The following is a 23,605-nucleotide window of genomic DNA, read 5'->3' as shown; positions in this document are numbered from 1 at the left end:
AGAAAATCGATGAGTTTTTCTTAAGGAAAAATAAACTTATGCTCGGAAAAAGGATTGAGTAAAAGTTTCCTTGTTATAAGGAAAAGCTACTTACCCACGCATTGGCATCGCACCTGTATACCTTGCATAATTTATCTTATTATGTTTGCAGCAGTTCCACACACACGTACTTAAATTTTGTGTATAAAGTGTACATGCATTATGCATTAAAAAAACAAAATCTTATATACACTCAATACAGAACAAAAAGTAAGCCACTACGTCTTAACAAAACACTCTTTGAAAACAAATTCCCAATTTATTTACTAAAAAGGCAAAACATCTAGACTACTAAACTGTATACTTACGTACCCTAAAACCATAGGTCTGGCATAAAGTTTCGTTGCCAAGTATCGAGCAGACAGGTGGCAGACGCTTTCTGCCAAGCCAATAAATCACTGAGCTACTTGGTATTGCCCAGGATGCTCCGATACGCCGAGCAACTCCTGATTAATGTGCCTGATTTGACCGCTGCCCGGATTTATAGAAAAAATATATTGTTTATATGTATTTTTCGTAGCTCCAAGAGTGGTCTGGTAGATAGGTTTAGTTGTCCCATAAAGTAAATAAGTTTTGTATAAAGAAACAGATTATAGTAATAGTTGAGTGACTTAACCTTTTTAGGCTAAAAAATCTAGATCTTTGCAAAAAAATTAGTCTGAGTACTCTTACTTCTTAGGTACTTATTTTAGTGAAGAAGAATGTTTTTCCATCTTAATTAAATGCGAAAATTCTTTTGTGTTTACAAAAAAAAAACTAAAAGCATTTTGCTCTTAAAATTTTAGCGTTCTATCATTTTTATCATGAATTTTCATCATGCCTCAAAGGTATAAAAATATTTTGCGTACAAAATAAGGCGACTTAACAATTCCTATGAGCACGGCGTATATGGTGAAACTAAGAATATACGAACACCCCTTTTCGACAAAGGAAAAGTTTTCAGTTCAAGCGTCTGAAAAATATTACCCAAGTTAAGTTTAATCTCTTGAAAACGCTCAAGGAAACAATTGTAAATAGGAACTCTTCGTTTAAACAACGACGATGTTTGCCGAGTCTGTATGGAGTTGTAACGACATGAATGAAAATATTTTCAAACACTGTGACAAAGATGCGTGTAGATACTTCTGAGAATATACTGATACAATTGAAAGAATCAACTTATAGGTACTTTATTAAAGGGCAAAGTATGTACATTGTGTATCGTATCAGGATCATATAAGTTTCAATACTGTTTTTAATAGATAAAGTTTTTTAAATAGTATAAGCCGGTAAACGAGTTGATGGATCACCTGATGGTAAGCAATCGCTGCCGCCATAGACAATCAAAACACCAGAGGCGTTACAAGTGCGTTGCCGGCCTTATAAGTGATAGGAATTTACAGGTTGTTGTAGAATGGGGATTGGACCTCCGGTAACCTCATTTGTACAACGCAAGCGTTGTTTCACGTCGGTTTTCAGTGAGGCTGTGGTATCACTCTGGTTGAGCCGGCCCATTTGTGTCAAAGCATGGCTCTCTAAAATCAAGAGTTATTTGTGATATCCTCATCATTTAATATGTGTATTTGTGTACATTGATGTATTTATTGTTTTCAACGTTTAAAGTTTCCATATAAAAGTTACCGAACAAAAAAGAACTTTGACACAGTTTAGCACAATTTAGTGTTTTATTTGCTCGAACAAAACATACATAATTCAAACAGACTTGTCAGTTGTAAAAATAATGTCAAAATAAAGCCACGGAAAACTTTTTACTGTTATAACTGTAGTTACGAATAAATTGTTCCGACAGTCAGATAGCTCCGTTTATTGGACGTAGAGGTTATAATTTTCCGTGCAACTTGGGGAAAAACAAATAATTCATAAACACACAGCGGCGTAGGTGAACACAAAATGGGTGACATTTACACAGATGTGTATTTAAATAGGGTAATATTTATAAAAATATGATTCTCAACAAAATAATTGATAAGTTGTTAATTATTTATATCGAACTAAAACTTACGAATTAGCATCTTCACAGTCGATAAGGTCTAAATATTTCTAAAACAAGTTCGCTCAAGTTCAAGTGAAGTTTTGGGACACTTCTCAGAAAATACATGTAACAGCTGTTTATAAGAAATAGCTTTCATTACTTTAATAACGGCAAATAAACTCAGTCCTTTGTTCCAATCTTTTTAGCAAAGTATACAGCTGTCAGTTTCACAAATTGCTGTCAGTCTATCGCCTAAAACTTTTAAGGAGGACTACACACCGAAAACTTTATAAGTACGTCTAGTTATTATTTGTGAGATAGGCCAAAAAATACTGGACGATGATAGTGAGAAAAGACGTGTAAAATAATTGGATTCATTGAATGAAAGTGTTTGTGTTACAAACTCTTGTAGAGAGAAGAAAAATTTAAAGTTAGAGAGTGATTATTTTCCAAACTTGAAATTCGTGCAAACTATTTGATTTGTGATTGTAAAAATGTAACAATTTTTGCTACGCTTTACTTTAAGAAAAAAAGTTGAATTACGGTATAGAATATTGTAAAAAAGGAAGTGGTACTTTTTTACGTCTTTTTTTATTGTCCTTATTTTTTGTTCAGAATATAACCAACAAACAAAAATCTGATATAAATTTGAAATGTAATGAACACAGAATGTAATTATTTGATAGACCTTACACTTCGGTGTGAGTGCAAGCATTTTTAATAAGTTTATTACCGGACAGCCACTAACGAACGGTCGCAGGCCGGGGCACAAATTGACAATAAATAACAAATGGCTAGGTGAAGCCACCCTTTGTCTGTAAATTTACTCTCTATATCTTTGTGGGTGTCCATATTTTATAGAACCGGGTACCAATTAAGAATGTCAATATCAATCAAAGCTAAAATGAAATAGACTGTTAAGTGGCTTCCGAGTTACAATTGTAGGTGATCGTTTTAGTCAAACTGTTGTAATTATTTTATTTGTTGATTTATTTATTAAAACTTCCAAGTATTTTAATCGTAATTTGTCTCTTAATATTTTCTACTATGAATTTAAATTGATAGTAATTAATGTTTAAATGGACATTTTAACGTGGCTGGAGCGGTATTTCTTAACGATTTAGGAAAATAGTATAACTGGATAAGGTTTCCCTCTAAAGTAATGTTATGTAGAGAACCATGATGTTCTCCATAAACCATCTGATTAGGTAAGTAACTACTAATTTATTAAATATACCTATCTGATACTGTTACTATGATAATTTGTTTAATTTCGCAGAATGCATTATTTGGAATTTGGTAACTGCCTATCTAATATTGTAACAAAAATGTTTTGAAGTATTTGCGCAGTGCTTGAGCATATTGTCACGGGTTCGCTTTCAGCATGAAATTAGTATAGAAATGACCGATGGTAGATAAAGGCAGATGAAACCAGTATTCGAAATACCTTAAAAATCTCTAAATTCTCCTCTACAAAGCCAAATAATACGTATTTTCCACATGAATCGCCATATTTATCTCTATAACAAACGGAATAACAAAACCACAAATCCTAATTTAACATTCATGCAATATAAAACAACCACAAGCCTCAGTTATCAATTAAAATATCCATATTATGTCAACAAGTTGGTCCATTGCTATTTGCAGACATATTTAAATAGTGCTCCATTGTGTAACTATGTGACTTTTGTTTGGCAAATAAAGCTTTGTATTTTTGTTTGACTGTCTATCATTGATTGGCAATGAAAAACTTTTTTGTGGGTATAAAAAAAATTGCACACGAGATTTTATTAATAGATGGTATTCATTGCCCAAGTGGTTACAACAATAGCAGTGAAAACAAAGTTGTAATATATTCCCTCCCCCCAAAAAATTTAGACTAATTTCGTTATATTCCCCAGTTCATAGACATTTCTTTCTTAATTATTGATAATGAAATTGACTACAAGAAATTGTTACTAATTTGTTTTTTATTACATTAGACTAATTAAATAACATATTATGTAAGCAGCAAAAAGTTGGCGATAATTCTATTTTAATATAGGAACATAAAACGTAGTTTGAATCAAACCAAAAATGTTTACCAAATCAACTAAAGAAACAACAACAACCCACAAAACATACATGGGTATACTCAAACCAGAAACTGAACACGGATCCCACACGTATTAATTAAAAACCGCCATTACACGCGTACCGTGTGTCAACTGCCAATTAAGATCTATTAAACATTATATCACTTGTTTCTCCATCGTAGCAATACACATAAAGTATTTGTTAAGGACTTTCTCGACGCCTCGAGTTAATCAAGATACACGGATGTTTGTCTCTACTAGATAAAACTATTATTGCTATCTCCTTTGTAATTAGTAGGGCATTATAGTCTTCTGTGTGTGAAAGAGAATGATGTCATGAGAATCAGATTTGGATGTGAAATTATGTGTACTAAAGAGTAGAATGTGCCTAAGATATTTCCACTTTATTCAATTTGTGATTAGTGTAAAAGTGAGTTCAATGCGTTTACATCATCGCATGTTAATATTTTCTTTCAATTACTAATTCATTTCGATTTAATTACACATATTCCGGAATAACATAGCAATTCGGTGCCTAAACGTTACTCAGAATGACTGACATTAATTATATCCTTCATCTTGAAACTGTAGGTATAGCTACAAGTACAAATAGTGAGCCATAAAAAACCTTATGTAATGTAACATAAACCTGAATTTATAGTACCACTCCAAGGGCTAATGCTATCTAGATTACATTTTACTGCGAGCCCATTACACCGTTTTCTAAAATCCTATAGTCTGAACAATCAAAGCGATGTAAATGGCTCTTCCAGTACGCAATAAAAGGAGTGTAACTGTATCGTTCCCCGGCACTTATTGAGACTTATGTCTTCAAGAAAGGGTGCTCCGCTACCGATTACTGGATTATTATTTCATTAGAACGACACCCTGTTAATTGGCTTGCGTTCGTTTCGTTTTATAAATAATCTTGTTTACAAATATTTTGCCTTTGAAGTGTTATTAAGGTATTTGGTAATGGTTTAGTTTGCCATTTAGCAAATTCAATCTGCAATCTTCATTGTTGTAAAGATTGGGTGTTTCGTGACTAGACTACTAATTGGTATTTATGCAAACATATTTTTTAACAATGTAATTAGCTCAGAATAAAATAAATGTCAGATGAAAAGTCAAGATATCCATACCAACAATAAACTCATACTTACATAGCATTAATAACTCGAAATGAATCGCAATCGTGTAAAGTAATCACAGTTGAAATTAAAAGAGCATTCAGCGAGACGTCGCGACGTCTTAAGATTAAAGTTTACACAACAGAAATATTTCTGAAACGTCGACTTGGAAAAGTTTCGTCTTTGTCATGTAAGAAAATACGGAGGAGTGGGATCGTTTGTCTTCGGCGAGTGAAGCACTAAACTCAAGAGTTTTGCATCCCCAGCAATAAATATTCGTGAGAATGTAAAAGCAGATACGAAGAGGAATTAAAACGATGGATCTAGATTTGTAAAGGCTTTTTCATTTGATAGATGTTTTTGTAAATCTTTCGCGAGTATAACTTCTGAGAAATGGCTCCAGACATTTTATATGGATTCTTTGCCAGTCGAGGGATTACGTAAATACGTCGAGGGATTACGTGATTATGGATTCTTTGCCAGTCGAGGGATTACGTAAATACAATAATGCTTGTCTTTTCAAAATAAAACAAGGATTGTTAGTTATTGTTGCTATACTTTGGTAGATACTTAAAGCATTTTACTTAAATGAGAATATGTAGGTATACGTATAAAATGTGACGTTTTAAAGAAAGCGTTCACGATAAATAGTTGGTATATAATAGAATGTAAAAGTTTCTATACAATTATATGGACATTGTACACAGCCAGACAACATTCCAATAAATAAAATACGAGCAATAAGTCGCAACAATTAGTCAAATTGATTCAATCACTAATTGAGTGCTTCACAATGCAGTTGATGACATACGTTTCCACTTGAACGCGTTTCGTTCACGATTCAATGAATAAATAAATAGCTTTCGGCTCCAGACGATAGTTTTTTTTTTTTTTTAGGGTGGAAAATCATCCAATGACTTCTCCCGCCTTGGGCGAGGCGAGAGGGAGTGTCAGACTCTTACTGACTAAAAACCACCCCGTTCCTACTCCTGCCGGAGCCCCGGTAAACCCGCTAGGTTGTCCGCAGCTCCGGATTAGGCATCAGCCCTACTGGGCCCCATCTGTGGTGGTCTGATGGCTCTTTGAGGCGCGCGCAGAACGCGACGCGCCGCACGCACGGGTCTGGTTCTGGTCGGGCGGCGAGCTACCCTTGCTCGTCGTCCGCAGACCCGCACTTACGGTGGCCGGAGATCGTCGCGCGATCCCCGACGCCCGGAGTGTCTCTCGCGACGGCTGGGGCGTGAAGAGGTTCTTTCTCACGCGCCCCGCCTCCTCCTTAGCTAGCATGACTGCTTCGCAGAAGGAGGAGACGGCATCCCAGTCCCCCTCGCTCCGCACCATGGCTTGTATCAGTGCCGGACGCGAGAGGGCGCCGTCGCCGACCACATCCCTGAGGACACGGCGGTGCTCAGCCCACGCAGGGCAGACCGCAAGCGTATGTTCCACCGTGTCCTCCGGGCGGTCTTCGCAGTGATGACACCCGGGCGTTTCCTCCCGCCCAATCAGAAACAGGAACCTACCGAAGCTTCCATGTCCGGTAAGCACCTGCGTCAGGCGGTAGGTGAGGACGCCGTGGCGCCTCTCTAGCCACTCCTCAAAGAGGGGACTTACCGCTGCAATGACAGCGAGCCCAGCCCTCGGTTGCGACAGTCGCTGTTGCCATTCCGCCATGAGATCGCGCCGGAGCTCGTCCCGCCACGCACTAATCTGGCGCGGCAGTGGAGTTTCGCCCCGGCGACGCGCGTCGGCGCGCAAACTAAAGACGCGCGCGAGCACCTTCGCCTCCAAATCCCACGGCGGGCTCCAGACGATAGTTAAGTATAATTTTTATATTTGGTTCATACAAATTAAATTCTTGACTAGAAAGATTAATATTCACAGAAATTACCACGTATCTATAACGCGAGGTAAATTTTTTGCTTGTTTTTCTATAGATAAGGAACAGACAAAACACACAATAATCAGAAATATTTACCTACTGTTCAAACTGTAAAAGTTTTAGTAATTCTTTCATAATAAAAGCACAGATGTGTCTTAAAGTAATATAACACCTAGGTATTAAAGTTAAAATAACATCTCGGTTCCATTTCAAAATTTTCACGGAATAAGTATTTATCATGAGATACATGTCTACCTCCACTGACATATTCTAAGACTTACATTTTACATATTCTACTAAATAAGATATTTCTAGGAACTCATTACGATGCCAAAATTATAAAATTTATATGAATGAAGTTAAGTAATATAAATTATTTTCCTTAAATGAAGTTATAGACGTACTTAATTTTGTACAGACAAACTTAAGTATAATTTCTATACATCACAAAATTTCCATTATTTATTTGTCAAATCTTATAGGTCCATGTCGCAAATGATTTGGGTCTGATAGGGTCCAGTGCCCATATCACATTTCAATCCTTCGTGAAAAATATTACTACCCGGCTAGCTCATAAGCTTTTCATATATTTGTGCCAAATGATGGATAAAATAAAAGATTTTGAACAATACATGCTAGTTTCGTTTTTCGACAGTGTTTTTTCGATTTGATGTGAATATATATAACCGAATAAATATAATTAAATATCAAAACTATAATAAATGAAGTTTATATACAGAACTTCATATTTTTATAAAAACTATCATACAAAGTTTGAAATTCCTAGTAGGAAGTAGGATATAATAGCAATACCCAAGCAGTTGCAAGTTTGACAGCAAAATTAATAAATATTTGCAGGGTTGTCAAAACTTAGATCATTACATTCAAAAATATGTTATGACTATGCCTATGGGTTTGTCAAAAGCTTTATGAAAGCAAATTTTATGCATACTTGCAACCCTTAAAAGTGTTGTGTTCATTTCACCCTCAAAATGGAGCGGTTGGTATGCTTTGACGTGCTCCGCATAAGTTACAGACTTTCTGTACTTATAATTATATCGAATTATTGCAATTTTTGGTATAATTAAATTAAATTAATTCTACGTATCCTGTTTGACGTTCCCTATAATGAAGTTGCAAAGAGTTTTTACGCAGAAGTAACTAAAAAGTAAACATGAGTGTCAAACGCTTGGGAATATGTATTTTATGTATGAATACTAATATGTTTTGAATTAATATTGTTTTGAATTTGAGTCATTATTCCCGGAGATTTCCGGGAGTAGTTAGTATGTCATAATTTACCTTAAAGAAAATTGCTATACTAAAAATTGCTCTCAATATCAAAGAATGAGGTCATGTGAGTCAATGTTCAGATAAACCCTGTGGGTCAGTTTCATTTATAATACACAGTATGTTCCAAAATTACTACATTTCTAATTACACCAAAACAGCTACGTTCTTGCTTTTTTTTTGTACATCAAAGATGATTCATTTGAACATACAATCAACATTAATTTCACTTCAATTTATTTTTTTAAACTTATTTGTATACAGGAATGACAAAATCTTAGTTTTTAAAAACGATTCTTAGGGTTCCGTAGCCAAATGGCAAAAAAAACGGAACCCTTATAGATTCGTCATGTCTGTCTGTCTGTCCGTCTGTCCGTCCGTCCGTCCGTCCGTATGTCACAGCCATTTATTTCCGAAACTGTTAGGCCTACATAGTTGAAACTCTGTAGGTTGATGTATTTCAATAACCGCTATTCGAATATTGAATAAAAATTAATAAATTTAAAAATTAATTCCATACTTACATTCCATACTGCAAGCGCCATGATCACGGATGAACTGGAGTGATTGCGGCTGGAAGTTTAAAAAGTTATAAAATAGTAGATAATATCGAAAAACATTCCATTTTCAAACATTCTGTATGTTGTAGACTTGTGATAAGTTTATTTATTATTCTGTCTATATAAGAGACAGTGTGTTCCGAATCATTTTACGAATCACACGCAAATATGTGGGACAAAGTATTATTCTTGTGTTGTGTAACAACAATTTTAAGAGAAACGGGTTCCGTGTATCTGAAAAATGTCGTGTCTACGCAAAAATATGTTCCCTGCAATTTGGGGTTGTTGCATTTCGATAGAGTTCGTGAAAATTACTGGAAGTGTACAGTCAATTTTGGACTTTATGACATGAACGACGCTGTTATGTCGATCGTTTTTAAGAACAAAATCAATGTTGATACTGTAAGTATTTGTAGTTATTACATACCTATTTATACTTTTTTACACCATATTCAAAGGTTCAACTTCTCAAAGGTTTTGTTAATATTTAATGTCTTCTATTAGTAATTATAAATTAATTATAACTTTGGATAATGGTGATCGCTATCCAAAGTTACCAATTGTGTTTTACTAGATGTATTTTTTCATGTTTATAATTATTTTAAACCTATGATACAATTTTAAAATATTCCATAAATTAATTTTACATAGAGTTCCTAATACTAGTTAATTATTTACAGTATCCGAACAACTTGTTCACGGTACGAAAAACAAACAAATATAGTCTAGTGGTATCATCAAAACAACTTCTACTGAATAAATTCGTCTTTAATGTGACTACAGAAAATTTGAAGAAAAATGATAGTGATGTTCCTGTCGTCAATACATTGATTTTAAACAATATTCCTCTATGTAATGAGAGAATTAAGGTATGTGTGTAAATTACCATTATTACTTTTAAGACTTTTTTAAATAGGGGTAAATGAGTAGACGTTACTATGACTGTGGCTGCTCTTGGACACCCGTAATACTTTCTTGAAGGTTTAATCTTACAATTATTATACAAATATTTGTGTGTGTGTGTGTGTGTGTTACTCAATCACATCAAAACGGCTGAAGGGATTAAGATAAAATTTAGAATACAGGCAGATCATGGTCATCAGGATGGAATTCAGAACGGAATTAGATTATGGTTTGGAATAATACATAGGCTATTTGATATCCTCCAGAAACGCGGGCGAAGCCGCTGACAGAAGCTACTTGTTCATAAAAATGTTGGTCATGTTGATGTTCGATAAAAAAAGCAACATCGTGTTGCTTTTTTACTATCTTATCTTACCATCTTTATGTACATTTCTTTAATAACAACCTTTTCAAAGGTTTATAATTAGGTCATTCTTAAAAATAAAGAATACCGAAAATGAATCATTTTCAAACATCATGTTAACAGATTTGCATTTACTTTTAAATAGTTATGTCTAGGATTATACTTTTTTTTTTAGGCAGCGCTGAGAGATATACCAGTGAACGTAAATCATAGTCATTCAGGCAAACGGCATGCCCATGTGTGTGGTAGAAGGCCCATTAACCATACAGAACTGGTTTCAGTGAGAACTGACGCTCAACAAGGTGACTGGCCCTGGCACGTAGCTATTTTCCTAAAGGATAGTCGAAATAAAATGGATTATAATTGCGGTGGCAATATCATTTCTAGAACGGCGATTTTAACTGGTGAGTTTTCTCAAAAGGTTGGCACAATATGTAGTAATAATAACTGTATAGTTATTGTAAGTGGGAGAGCCATGCTTGGCTTTTTAAGGGGGGAGGGATCATCCAATGACAATTCTTGCCTTGAGTGAGGCGAGAGGGAGTGTCAGACTCTTACTGACTAAAAACCGCCCAGGTAGAGCCATGCTTGGCTACGACGGCAGTGAGACTACGTCAGATACCACTAAAGTGAAATAACGCTTGCGCTGTTTTTCCGCGTGTAAGTGAGGTTCTCTTTAGGGCAATGATCCCCAATCCTCAAATCCATGATTCCCAAAAGCTATGGATGGTGGCGATTACTTTATAGACACTTTAACACATTATTTACTTTGAAGTCATAAATAATATTTTACGTTTCACAAATTATTAAAATGTTGTTTTCCAGCTGCCCACTGTGTTTCAAATAACGGTATTTTAAGAAATCTTAGCACACTCGCCGTAGTTGCTGGAGTAGTCAGTAACTTAACAAACACCAATCAACCTGGGAGGCAAACGCCTATTGTAAGTAACATAAATATTTAAGTTTTGTTAGTCCAATAGTATAAAATGTGACAAAAATGAGAAACCACCATATGAAATAAAAGTAAAGTCGACTTTAGCTGACGCTGAGTTGAGACTGGGGTTCAACCGATTGTTGTAGTTTTTACCCAATAAGTTAAAAAGAAAATGTCGTCTGCCGCGTGTTTGTGTAGTGGTTGCAGGTTTCCTTCCTGGTTCGCGCAGTGGGATATTGATCATTTTCCGCTTTTCGAAAAGTTCTTAGTTTGGGAATCATTATGCCTATATCTTCAGATATTAAAACAAAAAGCATTGAATAAAAAAAGTAATTTAACAGGTAATATTTTCAGATACAACAAATAATCATGCACCCAGCTTACAAAATTGATGACGCCACATCAGATTTAGCAATCATCAAAGTGATAAACATCGATTTTACGAATTATGTGCAGCCTATATGCGTTTGGGGGCCCGTGTTTGATAAACATAAATTTTATTATAAAGAAGCTACGGTAAGTTTTCATTTATCACTTATTTGCACAATTTTTATAATTATGATTTTAAAAAATACCATATTCATAAAAATCACGTTACTCACGTAACTGTTTGACGAGGAACTCGACTAGTTTCCAGCCATGGTAGAGGCTCATATTCATAAGCAGCATTTCGCGATACACGAACCGGCGATTGTCGCACTGCTGCTTGATTTTTTACACGTTAAGATTATGTGTTATCTGTTAACAAAATTCTATTTTTTAGTACCTTTCACGTCACTAAAATGATTTGTTAATTTTTTTAAAAGTTGTGTTATTTTTTTTTCAGATGGTAGGCTTCGGTCGCACAGAACGCAATATGGCATCCAACATCTTAAGGTCAACACACGTTAAAGTGCAAAACGATTCAACCTGTACCGCTTTTATGGAGAAATACAGAAAATTTTTAAATGATTATACTATTTGCGCAGGAAACGGTCCTAACATAAGTAAGTATAATGTGTGTATAATGAGTAAATATGTTTATAAAAAAAACACCTAATACATAAATATAATAAATGATATAAATAATAGTGACTCCTACCCGTCCTATCTTGTGCCTCAAAGAGCCATCTGACCACCACAGATGGGGCCCAGTAGGGCTGATGCCTGATCCGGAGCTGCGGACTACCTAGCAGGTTTACCGGGGCTCCAGCTCGAAAAGCAGGAGTAGGAACGAGATGGTTTTTAGTCAGTAAGAGTCTGACACTCTCTCTCGCTTTGCCCAAGGCGGGAGAAGTAAATGGATGATTTTCCCCCCTCAAAAAAAACCCGTCCTATCTTCAATAGGGTAGATGACTAATTTTCATTTGATTGCCTGTCTTTTAGATTGTATTAAAATATTAGACACGTATTTTTTATTTTCTTAGGGAAACAAATACTTTCGCAGATAAATTGATTTCGCAATTATCCCAAAATCGATCTATAAGGAATATAGGTACATTATTATGTACATTATACATTATTGCAACAGTGAATTACTCCCTCTTCAGTCCAGTATTCACTAAGACTCAAACAGATGAACTTGACTAAATATTATCCTTTGAATAATGCAACTGAAGGTGCATGAACTGTACAATACTAACTAAGATTAAATTGATCAGTGGCTCGTAACTGATAGGGCTACCTGCTGCAGTTATGGACTATAGACCCATTAAATTGAATAGATTACTGCTTCGTATTGATCAATAACAAACATATAAAGGAAATGTGTTTTTCTTGAAAATCAATTGATTGTAATGTAATGTACCGAAGTCGATCGCAAATAGAACTTAATTATTGCCGCTTTTCTTTTATATGATAATGAAAATTTACGAGGAAAATATTTAGTCTAGGACATTGGTAGTTAACATTAGTGTTAGATTAGAATAAATCTATTTTCTTGGGTCACCAAAATTAAGTGGGATAAATCTCTTTAGTTGTAATCATTTTATTGAAAATCGATAACTTAATCAAGAAAGAGCAACGGTGTGAAGCACAAAGAAACATTGTAACATTTATTTCGATAAATATATCCGTGTCGTGCAGAAAAAATAACTCGATTAACCGATAAATGAGATGCACTTCAGGTTATTCCTATTTTTTACGTTCAAAGGTTGTAATAGTTTATATTTTTCTTTTCAGCTGCAAATCCTCTGAATGGTGATAGCGGAGGCGGACTGGTGTTTAGTACCATGCAACCTGACCATAAGATCAGTTGGTTCTTACGTGGAGTTTTGTCAAAATGCTTTGGTCCTCCTGGTGCTACTGTCTGTGATGCAAGATACTATGTAGTGTATACTGATGTAGGGCCATACTATGGGTGGATTTATTACCATGCTGATTTAGATTTCAGTGACAATGTTATGGTATCATACATTAACTAATCATCATCTATAGCTTATAAAAGTCCACTTCTGGACTATGGATCTCGTCTGCAAAAGAGGAGTGTGCCATTATCTACAAACTTGGCAGGCCGGTTGGAAATTTCAGTTTAAAAGCATCACGTTATCAGAGAGCGCTGCTGCCCGGTTTCCATAAAACTACTTATTAATTTTAGAAGAAAGGATAACTTATAATATGCTGTTCAAAAAAACTAAACATGCAAAAACTCCTTTTATCTTCTAAGATGCAACCTTTTATCTCAAAAAATCGGAAATATATTAAAATTTTCTTAAAGCAACATCACCGGGCGCCGCTCTTGCATAATTTATTAGATTCTTATTAAAAAGTGTCAGCGAAAGAAAAAGGAGAGGTCCGTATTATAAAAGTCTCCATTATGTCGTCCAAGTAAGTTGTTTTGTGAAAAAAATAAATAATTATGTTCCCTTTGTTTTCAGACTTCATTGTTAATTTTTATCTTGTAATAAACAACTTTTTAATGAGCTTTTATTGATGGGGCATCGAAGTGGGTCAGTGCTTTTTGAATTTTAAATATTGTCAGGTAACACAGGTGCTTACATCAATGAGGAATAAAACGTCACACTACGATCAATAGGAATCAAGCAGTATCAATGAATTGCCAGTATGCCAAAATTTACATTATAGTCCGGTCAAATTAGACCAAAAAATCAGTAAACCCACGACAAATTCACACCTAGCTGAAAATTAGTATAAATGTTCTAATCACAATTATGAACATTGTGTCAACCTCTAAAGGAAATAATTTTAGCGGGGTAAGAAGGTTAAAAAATGGGTTTTTCGCGATTTTCTAAAAAACGGTAAGTTTTATTGCAAAATTACCTTAGACAAAATTTGTAGATCAGGAAATTTCCTATAGAAAAGGTATCAATAATTTTTATCAATAAGTTAGAGGGGTTTTTATCAATAAGTTACACACTAATTTTTCCACTTTGGAAGCGTCTAACTTTTAAACGATTGATTTTAACGGAAAAATTGTTTTAGAAATCTTAATGTCTTTTTTAAAGTCCTATCCATAAACACCCATCACGGATATGTTAGAAGAAAAAAAAAATATTAATCAGTTCCATTCCTTTATTTTTTTAATTTTTATTCAAAATTCGATTAGCGGTAATACATTAATTTACAAAGTTTCAACTATGCCCAACGTTTCGGAAATAAATGGCTGTGACATACAGACGGATATTTTTTTTACTATTATTCTGTATAGATCTGTAGGTATTTAAATTTGTGATAATTTTAATAGGTAGACATTTTTATGTGTTATTTTATATAAAGATAATTTGAAGATTTATTAAGTTTATTTTGTTAATTTTCTTTTGGTTTTTTACTTCCATGGCAGTGTGGATGTGAATACAGTCACAATTTTTTTCGCATAGGGTGGCAAATGAGTAGCTACCGGCTATGGCGTATGGCGGTTTAGGGAGTGGGAATTTGGGGATGGTTGCTTGTTGAAGAAGTCCTTGCAACACCAACATTCAAGGTCAATCAAGAAAATCAAGGGACCGGAAAATCAATGAAGTGGAGAGCAGGCGATTTTGTATCATATTGATTGATATGCACTTAAATACTGATAAATACAGATAACAAACAAAGGTATTTACGTAAAATCCGTCGCATGTTTGTTCTTTTTTCATTTCTGTTCTCGATCAATATGAGCTTATTGTATATTAACTTGTTGCACTTGTATCTGTTTGTTTTGTACAAAATAGTTCGAAATCATTTTCCGTCAAAAGCGAACCCATAATAAAAACTAGTATTTGTGCGAAATCGTTTTTATTCATCCATAAAACAGTAACGACTTAGTCAAACGATTAATTAAGAGATAAGAGTTACATGTGCATACAGTCAACGTTCTCTCAGTACGCAGGCGTTTTTAAGTACAGATATGATACATTTAAGATATTTTGTGGTAGTTCTTTTAAGTTTTAAAGCCGTGGAAAGTTCCAAAACTAAATTGGTGGTCGAAGGTAGGAAAGCTAACATAACAAAATTTCCTCACTCTGTGTTTCTTAGAGCTAAATGTTATGTAAATGATGACATTGCGGGCTATTGGATCTGCGGCGGTTCCGTTTTAAACCAAAAAATAATATTGACGGCAGCGCACTGCATCTACGGGTGTTATCCTCATAGCACTTTTGACGTTAATATGGGACATGTCCACAGGGATAAAGGCTTTTCAAGCATGGTGAAAAATTTCATTCTACACCAGGCTTTTAGACCTCTCAGTGGTGCTAATGACATAGGTTTGGTGTTGATTAATGATATTATAAAATTTAATTTAAACATTAAACGAATTAGTATCATGAAACGTCCACCATATTTTGAAAGAGCGAGAATAGCTGGTTGGGGTCTCATTAATGTAAGTTTTTTTTTATTAACGTATACAAATGAGTTTAAAATATATATTGTATTGGGTAGAAACATGTATATTTGATTAAATTATTGCTTCATATATTAGTACAGCACCCGGGTACCCGGTACAGGACCCGGGTACGTCCTAAAACTGCGACCAGCCACCGAGGAATGGGCAGCAGCATTCTCAAAATTTATCGGTGACCTAACTGCGATCCCCAAGCCGCCTGCCAAGCGTGGGGATTATGGCAACCCCCCCTTTCACTATGAGCGACAACAAAATTACACGGCCCCCAGTCCCCGGCAGCTCCGCTATTCCTGATCTAGGTAGCGGATCAGGTAACGGCGGAGCAGGGGGTGCTAAGAATCCCCGGCAGAGAAAGCGCTACCACCCCCGACGAACTTTGGCCCTGGCAACGCACAACATCCGCACACTGCGGACTGATGAGAAGATTGTCGAGCTGGAGGAAGAATTGAGCAAAATGCGGTGGGACATCTTGGGACTATCTGAAATCCGAAGAGAGGGTCAGGATACGATAATCCTAGATTCCGGCAACTTGCTCTTCTTCCGGGAAGGAGACCGTAAATCCCAGGGTGGTGTCGGATTTCTCGTCCGCAAGTCTCTCGTCAACAGCGTGTGTGAGGTCGACAGTGTGTCGAACAGGGTAGCGTACCTTATACTCAGAATATCTAACCGGTATTCGCTGAAGGTCATACAGGTATATGCGCCGACCTCGACACATTGTGACGACGAAGTAGAGGCTCTGTATGAGGAAATTTCAAAAGCCATACACTCCTCCGAAACACACTTCACCGTTGTGATGGGGGATTTCAATGCAAAGGTGGGCACACGGAATAGCGATGAGTTGAGAATAGGGCCATTTGGATATGGGCAGCGAAACCATCGGGGCCAGCGGCTGGTCGACTTTATGGAGAGGGAGAGCCTCTATTTGATGAACTCCTTCTTCCAGAAGCGACCGGCCAAGAAGTGGACATGGATAAGCCCTGATGGTTCTACCAAAAATGAGATCGACTTCATCATGGCGACCGAAAGACGTATATTCAGTGATGTCTCTGTGATAGCGAAGGTGAAAACCGGTAGCGATCACCGTATTGTCAGGGGCACACTGAACATCAATGTAAAACTAGAGCGGTCACGCCTGGTGAAGTCCACGCTCCGCCCTGGACGTGCCCAGATCCAAAACCCCGAGCAGTTCCAACTCCAACTGCAAAATCGCTTCCAGTGTCTAGCTGATTGTGGAAACGTGGACGAGATAAATAATGGGTTGGTGGAAACTGTCCGAGCAGTGGGGTCAGACTTCTTCAAGACCCCCGCCGAAACAGGCCCCAAAAGCTCTCCGACGGAACCTTAAAACTTCTTAAGGATCGTAGCGAGATGAGGCTGCAGTCTTCAGACGATATGTCTGAATACGGCAAGCTCAATAGACGAATCTCGAAATACATGCGACGTGACCTGCGGGCCTATAACGCCGCAAGAGTCAGAGACTTAATTGAGCGAAACAAGGGCTCAAAAGTCTTCGCAAAGAATTCGTCTGTTGGGCAAAGCCAAATGACGAGGCTGAAGACCGAGGATGGCAGCGTCATCTCGTCGAAGTCCGAGATCCTCGGAGAGCTCGAGAGGTTTTACGGACAGTTATACACCTCAACACGGCAACCCATCGTCGGTACAGCTCGGGACCCAAGAGCTAAACTGACGCGGCACTACACTGAGGATATCCCAGACATCAGCCTGTACGAGATTAGGATGGCTCTCAAACAGCTTAAAAACAACAAGGCGCCGGGCGATGACGGAATCACGTCGGAACTTCTGCGAGCGGGTGGAAAACCGATACTTTTAGTCCTCCAGAAGCTATTCAATTCCGTCATACTCGAGGGAACCACGCCGGTAGCATGGCAACGGAGTGTGGTGGTTCTGTTCTTTAAAAAAGGCGACAACTGTCTGCTAAAGAACTACAGACCTATCTCACTTCTGAGCCATGTGTATAAGCTGTTTTCGAGGGTCATCACGAACCGTCTCGAACGCAGGCTTGATGACTTCCAGCCTCCCGAACAAGCCGGATTCCGAAAAGGTTTCAGTACCATAGACCACATTCATACGCTGCGGCAGATTATACAGAAGACCGAGGAGTATAACTTGCCACTATGCTTGGCGTTTGTGGACTATGAGAAAGCCTTCGATTCAATCGAAACCTGGGCGGTGCTGCAGTCTCTCCAGCGGTGCCACATCGACTATAGATACATCGAGGTTTTGAAGTGTTTGTATAACAACGCCACCATGCGCATCCGACTCCAGGAAGAGACTACGAGGCCAATCCAGTTGCGGAAGGGCGTGAGACAGGGAGACGTTATATCTACGAAACTGTTCACGAACGCACTGGAGGACGTTTTTAAGCTCTTGGACTGGAGCGGACGCGGCATCAACATTAATGGCGAATACATCACTCATCTCCGTTTCGCCGATGACATAGTCGTAATGGCAGAGTCGCTGGAAGAGCTGAACACCATGCTCAGCGACCTCAATACCGTTTCCCAACAGGTGGGCCTTAAAATGAACATGGACAAGACGAAAATCATGTCAAATGTCCATGTTGCACCTATACCGGTTGTCGTTGGGAACGATATACTCGAAGTTGTAGACCACTACACATACCTGGGTCAGATCATCCAGCTAGGTGGGTCCAACTTCGAGAAAGAGGTCGCTCGAAGAATCCAACTCGGATGGGCAGCATTTGGGAAGTTGCATGAAGTCTTCTCGTCAAAAATCCCGCAGTGTCTGAAGACCAGGATGTACAACCAGTGTGTGTTGCCAGTGATGACGTACGGTACCGAGACATGGTCCCTAACTGCTGGCCTTTTAGAAAGGCTCAGAGTCGCCCAGCGCGCGATGGAGAGAGCTATGCTCGGAGTATCTTTGCGCGACAAAATCCGAAATATGGAAATTCGCCAAAGAACAAGAGTTACAGACATAGCTCTCAAAATATGCAGGCTGAAGTGGCAATGGGCAGGCCACGTCGCTCGGAGGACTGATGGCCGCTGGGCCAGGAAGGTGACTGAGTGGCGACCGCGGACCGGAAGACGCAGCGTGGGCAGACCTCCCACTAGGTGGACCGACGACATCGTCAGAGTGGCGGGGAGCCAGTGGATGCAGGTGGCGGCTTGTCGTTCTACGTGGAGGACCAAGGGGAGGCCTTTGTTCAGCAGTGGACGTCTCTCGGCTGATGATGATGATGATGATATTAGTACAGCAACTAAACCTACTCCAATCTGTGACAAAACACCTAAAAATGTTATATTTTTTGTTAGGAAATGAAACCTAAGATTGACAATAATCTTTGGTACACAACTCAATATGTTTTGAAGAAAGAAGAATGTGCAAAATTACTCAAAGTACCTCGTGGTTGTATCTGTGCAACAAGTAAGAAAGTTAAATCATATGCTAGTAGGTAAGAAGATATTCCACTAATTTCACGTGTGAGAACCATTTATGAATAAGGTTTAGATAATCGATGCCAGCGTGATAATCCTTTTTTCTTTCTTTAATTTTTTTGAGGGAAGAAATTCATCCAATGACTTATCCCGCCTTGGGCGAGGCGAGGGGGAGTATCAGACTCTTTCTGACTAAAAACCACCCCGTTCCTACACCTGTCCTTCGAGTCGGAGCCCTGGTAAATCCGCTGGGTAGTCTTCAGCTCCGGATCAAACATCAGTCCTACTGGGCCTCGTCTTTTGTGCTCTTTGAGGCGCACGCAGAACGCGATGCGGCGCACGTACGATTCTTGCGGTGAGCTACCCTCGAGGCAAAGAGTCTCCAAAAAGATAACGACGTTTATTAAACTATCGTTCATGACATCAATATAATTAAGTAGACCAAACAACGTATAATATCATATATGCTACCAGTGTGAAGCCGGGGCGGGTCAATGGTATTTAATAATATTGAAAAATCTAAATAATATATTTTTTTATGTGAGCGAAATACTCAATTATAAAATTGTCATAACGTTTGGCGTGACTATCGTTTATCAAGAAAAAAATGGATTGACAGATCTCAAAATAAAAGCCACAGATAAGTTATTAGTTTAAATCTGTATGCTGTTGCTATTGCAGTTGCATTAAATGTTAGATATTATTGCGTTGATCGCATTAGATTTATTGTTTTGTAATAATTGTTCTTATTTAAGTGTAGTACGTTAGCAATAATTTTGACATAATTATTGCCAACGTTACCAAGCTAATAAAATACGCTTCACCTGATTTAATACCGCAAGGCTGTAATTGATTTTCAGATCATAGTTCGTTCATAAAATTGTCATAAAAATGTTATTTAAGAGAAATTTAATCGAGTAATACTTACTTAATGCACTATATAGATACGCGGTAGTGAGATAACAGTTTGCAGTCAGCATGAAAAATCTATCCGTAAAGTAACCACATCACAAAAATCTTTTCAAACTAACAAAATCTAAATCTTGAAGGACATAATTGTGAATAGAGAACCAGAGGCTGATTAAAACTAGAGCTGCGGACTACCTTGCGGGTTTACCGGGGCTCCGGCTCGAAAAGCAGGAGCGAGGTGGTTTTTAGTCAGTAAGAGTCTGACAATCTCTATCGCCTTGCCCAAGGTGGAAGAAGTCATTGGATGATTATCCCCCCTCAAAAGGCAAGAATATAATGTGGAATAGATGCCTAAATTTTTGTTGGCGTCGCCGTCACTCCGTGGGCTCTCTCCACTCCCCCTGTAACCTGACGCCCAAAGCACTTGCCTAGTTTGCCTAAAGGATAATACGAGTCATTACAAAAAAAAATACATACATATCGTCACGCCTATAATCCCCGAAGAGGTGGGCAGAGGTGCACATTATGACACGTAATGCCATATCCCGGGCACTATTCTAGACTCCGTGCTACTACTGAGACATTTTCGAAAAACCGAAAAATGCCCAGTAATACTTCGCCCGACCCGGGAATCGAACCCGAAACCCCTTGCCCGGCAGTCGCACTTGCTAGTACTAGGCCAACGAGGCAGTCATTACAAAAAAAAGTGTGTATTAATTCGTTATTTTTGTTCCAGGGGTGACTCTGGTAGCGCCCTGGTAGTAAAAGATTACATACAGATCGGAATCGTATCGTGGAAGGAGCCATCAATATCAAGGAGTGTCGTGGTCTACACAGACACCGGCTACTTCTACCAATGGATCAAAGAACATGCAATGATACTTTATTGTCGTGAAATGATGAAAAATAATCTTACATATGTGTGTGCGTAACACCAGAGGCCACCGATGATCGTTGCCGGCCCTTTTAAAAGAAATACATTCTATCCTTGAAGATTTGATTGTCGATGATGATGTTAGGTGAAAAAACAAGAGGATGTCTTGCCATCTTTACCTATAAAATAAAATTATATTAGTGACAAATTTTCAGAGTTTTGAAAACTAAATGTACCGTAATTTTGAAGAATATACAACCTCGGTTATTTCTGTGGCCCTAGTGAAAAGGGGTATAAGTCCGATTTTGGCGAAAATGAGTTAAGTACACCAAAGTGTTCAGAAAAAAATGCTCTATCGATTGGTGAAAACGGATCTAACCTATCTCTAAAAATAAAGAAGTTACTGTGTGCAAAAGGGTTTAACTCAAACAAAAAAAAATGGAAAGTTCGGGTATAAGTATATTCAAATTTCTTTATACAGAACTATGACATCTTTACTTTGTGAGTAGGAATTTAACTAATTATAGATTTCCAGCGTTACGTTTTATTTGGCGTAAAACGGCTTAAGTGTACTTGTTCTTTAAAAAATGTTTAGTGAATAATGGTTTTACTAGACATAAATCTCTTTTCACCTACATAAAACAGAAAAATCAAAAACAAGTCTGTTGACATCTGTTTTCACGTTTTTAATATTGAAATTAATCAATTTAAATCGATTTAACTGTATTTATATCCTACGAGTATGTTTCATTTTACGTAAAAAAAGTTACGAATGGACGATTCGGGGTACAGTGCGGGTGGGTGGGGAGCGCGCTGCAACTCGATTTACTCGATGCTTTTTTTGCTAAACCAAAGCTGTTATTGTTTTTCCGTTTATTGATTAATATTTTTGAAAATCGATAATTACGCGAGTGAGTTGTATCCTTTTCCACTTATTTTAGTCGATTATTTCAATGTTATCATAAAATTGTATGGATTTTAGTCAACATGTACCCTTTTACACTGAGTTTCTAGTCTCTGTTCTAATAATATTTCCTACAATAATAAAATTAAATACGAATGATAAGTGTTTATTCCTGTAAAGAGTCGTAACTTGTTGACATAGGTTATTTTACTTATTAAGGTCTCAGCACACATATGGGATCGGAAAGGGATCGTAACCGTAACGCCTTTCGCCTTGCTGTCAACCAGGCGTCAACCTACCGTATGCACGTAACGAAAGCGTATCAGCAGCGCCTGTACGTCAACTCGGCTACGGCTAGGCGACACCGACTAGACTAAAGGTCTCAGCACACATATGGGATCGGAAAGGGATCGTAACCGTAACGCCTTTTGCCTCGCTGTCAACCAGGCGTCAACCTACCGTATGCACGTAACGAAAGCGTATCAGCAGCGCCTGAACGTCAACTCGGCTACGGCTAGGCGACACCGACTAGACTAACACGATAGTTAGTCGGTACGGAGAGACGTAAGCGCGGGGACGGAGAAACGTAAGCGTGGGGACGATGAGCCGTAAGCGCGGGAATTCAAGTTCGGAGCCTGTTCCGAGGCGAGGCGATTACGTTATTATTCCGATTAGTGTGCGTTGCAATAGGGAGTTTAATACAAACCATTCTGAACGGCTCGAGGCGATACGGTGACGATCCCTTTCCGATCCCATATGTGTGCTGAGACCCATACTCGGTGCTTTTTTTGTTATTCCGTTTATTAATTGTTACTATTTTATTTTTGTTCTTTTCCTATTTCGGGACCACAGGGTCCCGGACCTTTAGAAGGCATACGAGGAGCCGAAGCCAACTCGCGGAAGTCGTAAATTTTAATCTAAATGTAATGGGACATCAACCGGCGATTATCCCTGTATGCACTATGGAAATACACCAAAGGACAATCCCCGGTTGATGCAGGACTATTGTGAGATATGGTAAAAAGAAATGATAGGGATATGGGTGTGGGTGGCTGTGGAATAGTTAACCGGTTAACTATGGGATACTAAGGCCCCTGCCCCTGACCAATATTGATACATACGGATAAACAGGCAGGGGGTGACTCTCAAACTCAATTATTGGGTCCCCGAAAACGGCTAGCATGTAGCGACAAGGGGGCAACATACGTTGAGCTACTTGAGGAAGGAGAGGCATCCCACGGCTATTAGAGCAATCCCGGAAGTATGGTCAAGACCCCTACCAGCATCTTACTGGGATACATCCTTCCCCGAGTTGGAGTTGAAGGCAACTCCACTCTTGCGAATCTCCACTCAAACCAGCCGGTTAAGGCAAGAATGAGGTAGGAGAGGCCTCTCCGGTTAGTCGCAGGTACTAACCGGAGTCTAAGGCCAGCCGTACACGGACGGCTTCAAGCAGTTATAACCGACTGCTTGAAGCCGCGACTGCGCGATGAACTATAGCTATTCATTCGCTGCCGTACACACGACTGCT

At 38.1% G+C, this 23,605-nt stretch overlaps 1 protein-coding gene across 2 annotated transcripts; it reads left to right on the top strand.

Annotated features, from left to right (window-relative positions):
• The first annotated feature begins 9,073 nt into the window (after positions 1-9,073).
• On the top strand, positions 9,074-14,005 carry LOC118268505 (serine protease 27). Of its 2 annotated transcripts, none has more exons than XM_035583029.2 (7): positions 9,074-9,350; positions 9,629-9,817; positions 10,391-10,619; positions 11,041-11,156; positions 11,504-11,665; positions 11,976-12,135; positions 13,310-14,005. In XM_035583029.2, the coding sequence occupies exons 1-7, from the start codon at positions 9,117-9,119 to the stop codon at positions 13,549-13,551; spliced, it is 1,332 nt and encodes a 443-aa protein (XP_035438922.2). In that variant the 5' UTR covers positions 9,074-9,116; the 3' UTR covers positions 13,552-14,005. The 2 variants fall into 2 exon arrangements, with proteins under 2 accessions (XP_035438922.2, XP_050562315.1); XM_050706358.1 differs by lacking the exon at positions 13,310-14,005 and adding an exon at positions 12,273-13,214.
• The last annotated feature ends 9,600 nt before the right edge of the window (positions 14,006-23,605 follow it).

This window comes from Spodoptera frugiperda, chromosome 29, assembly GCF_023101765.2.
Source record: "Spodoptera frugiperda isolate SF20-4 chromosome 29, AGI-APGP_CSIRO_Sfru_2.0, whole genome shotgun sequence".
Classification (NCBI taxonomy): domain Eukaryota; kingdom Metazoa; phylum Arthropoda; class Insecta; order Lepidoptera; family Noctuidae; genus Spodoptera; species Spodoptera frugiperda.
This window is presented reverse-complemented; position numbering and strand designations above follow the sequence as displayed.

Coding starts and splice junctions, on each gene's coding strand:
- LOC118268505 (XM_035583029.2), top strand. CDS start 9,117: ATGTGGGACAAAGTATTATTCTTGTGTTGTGTAACAACAATTTTAAGA. Junction 9,351..9,628: donor ACAAAATCAATGTTGATACT/GTAAGTATTTGT, acceptor AATTATTTACAG/TATCCGAACAACTTGTTCAC. Junction 9,818..10,390: donor TATGTAATGAGAGAATTAAG/GTATGTGTGTAA, acceptor TTTTTTTTTTAG/GCAGCGCTGAGAGATATACC.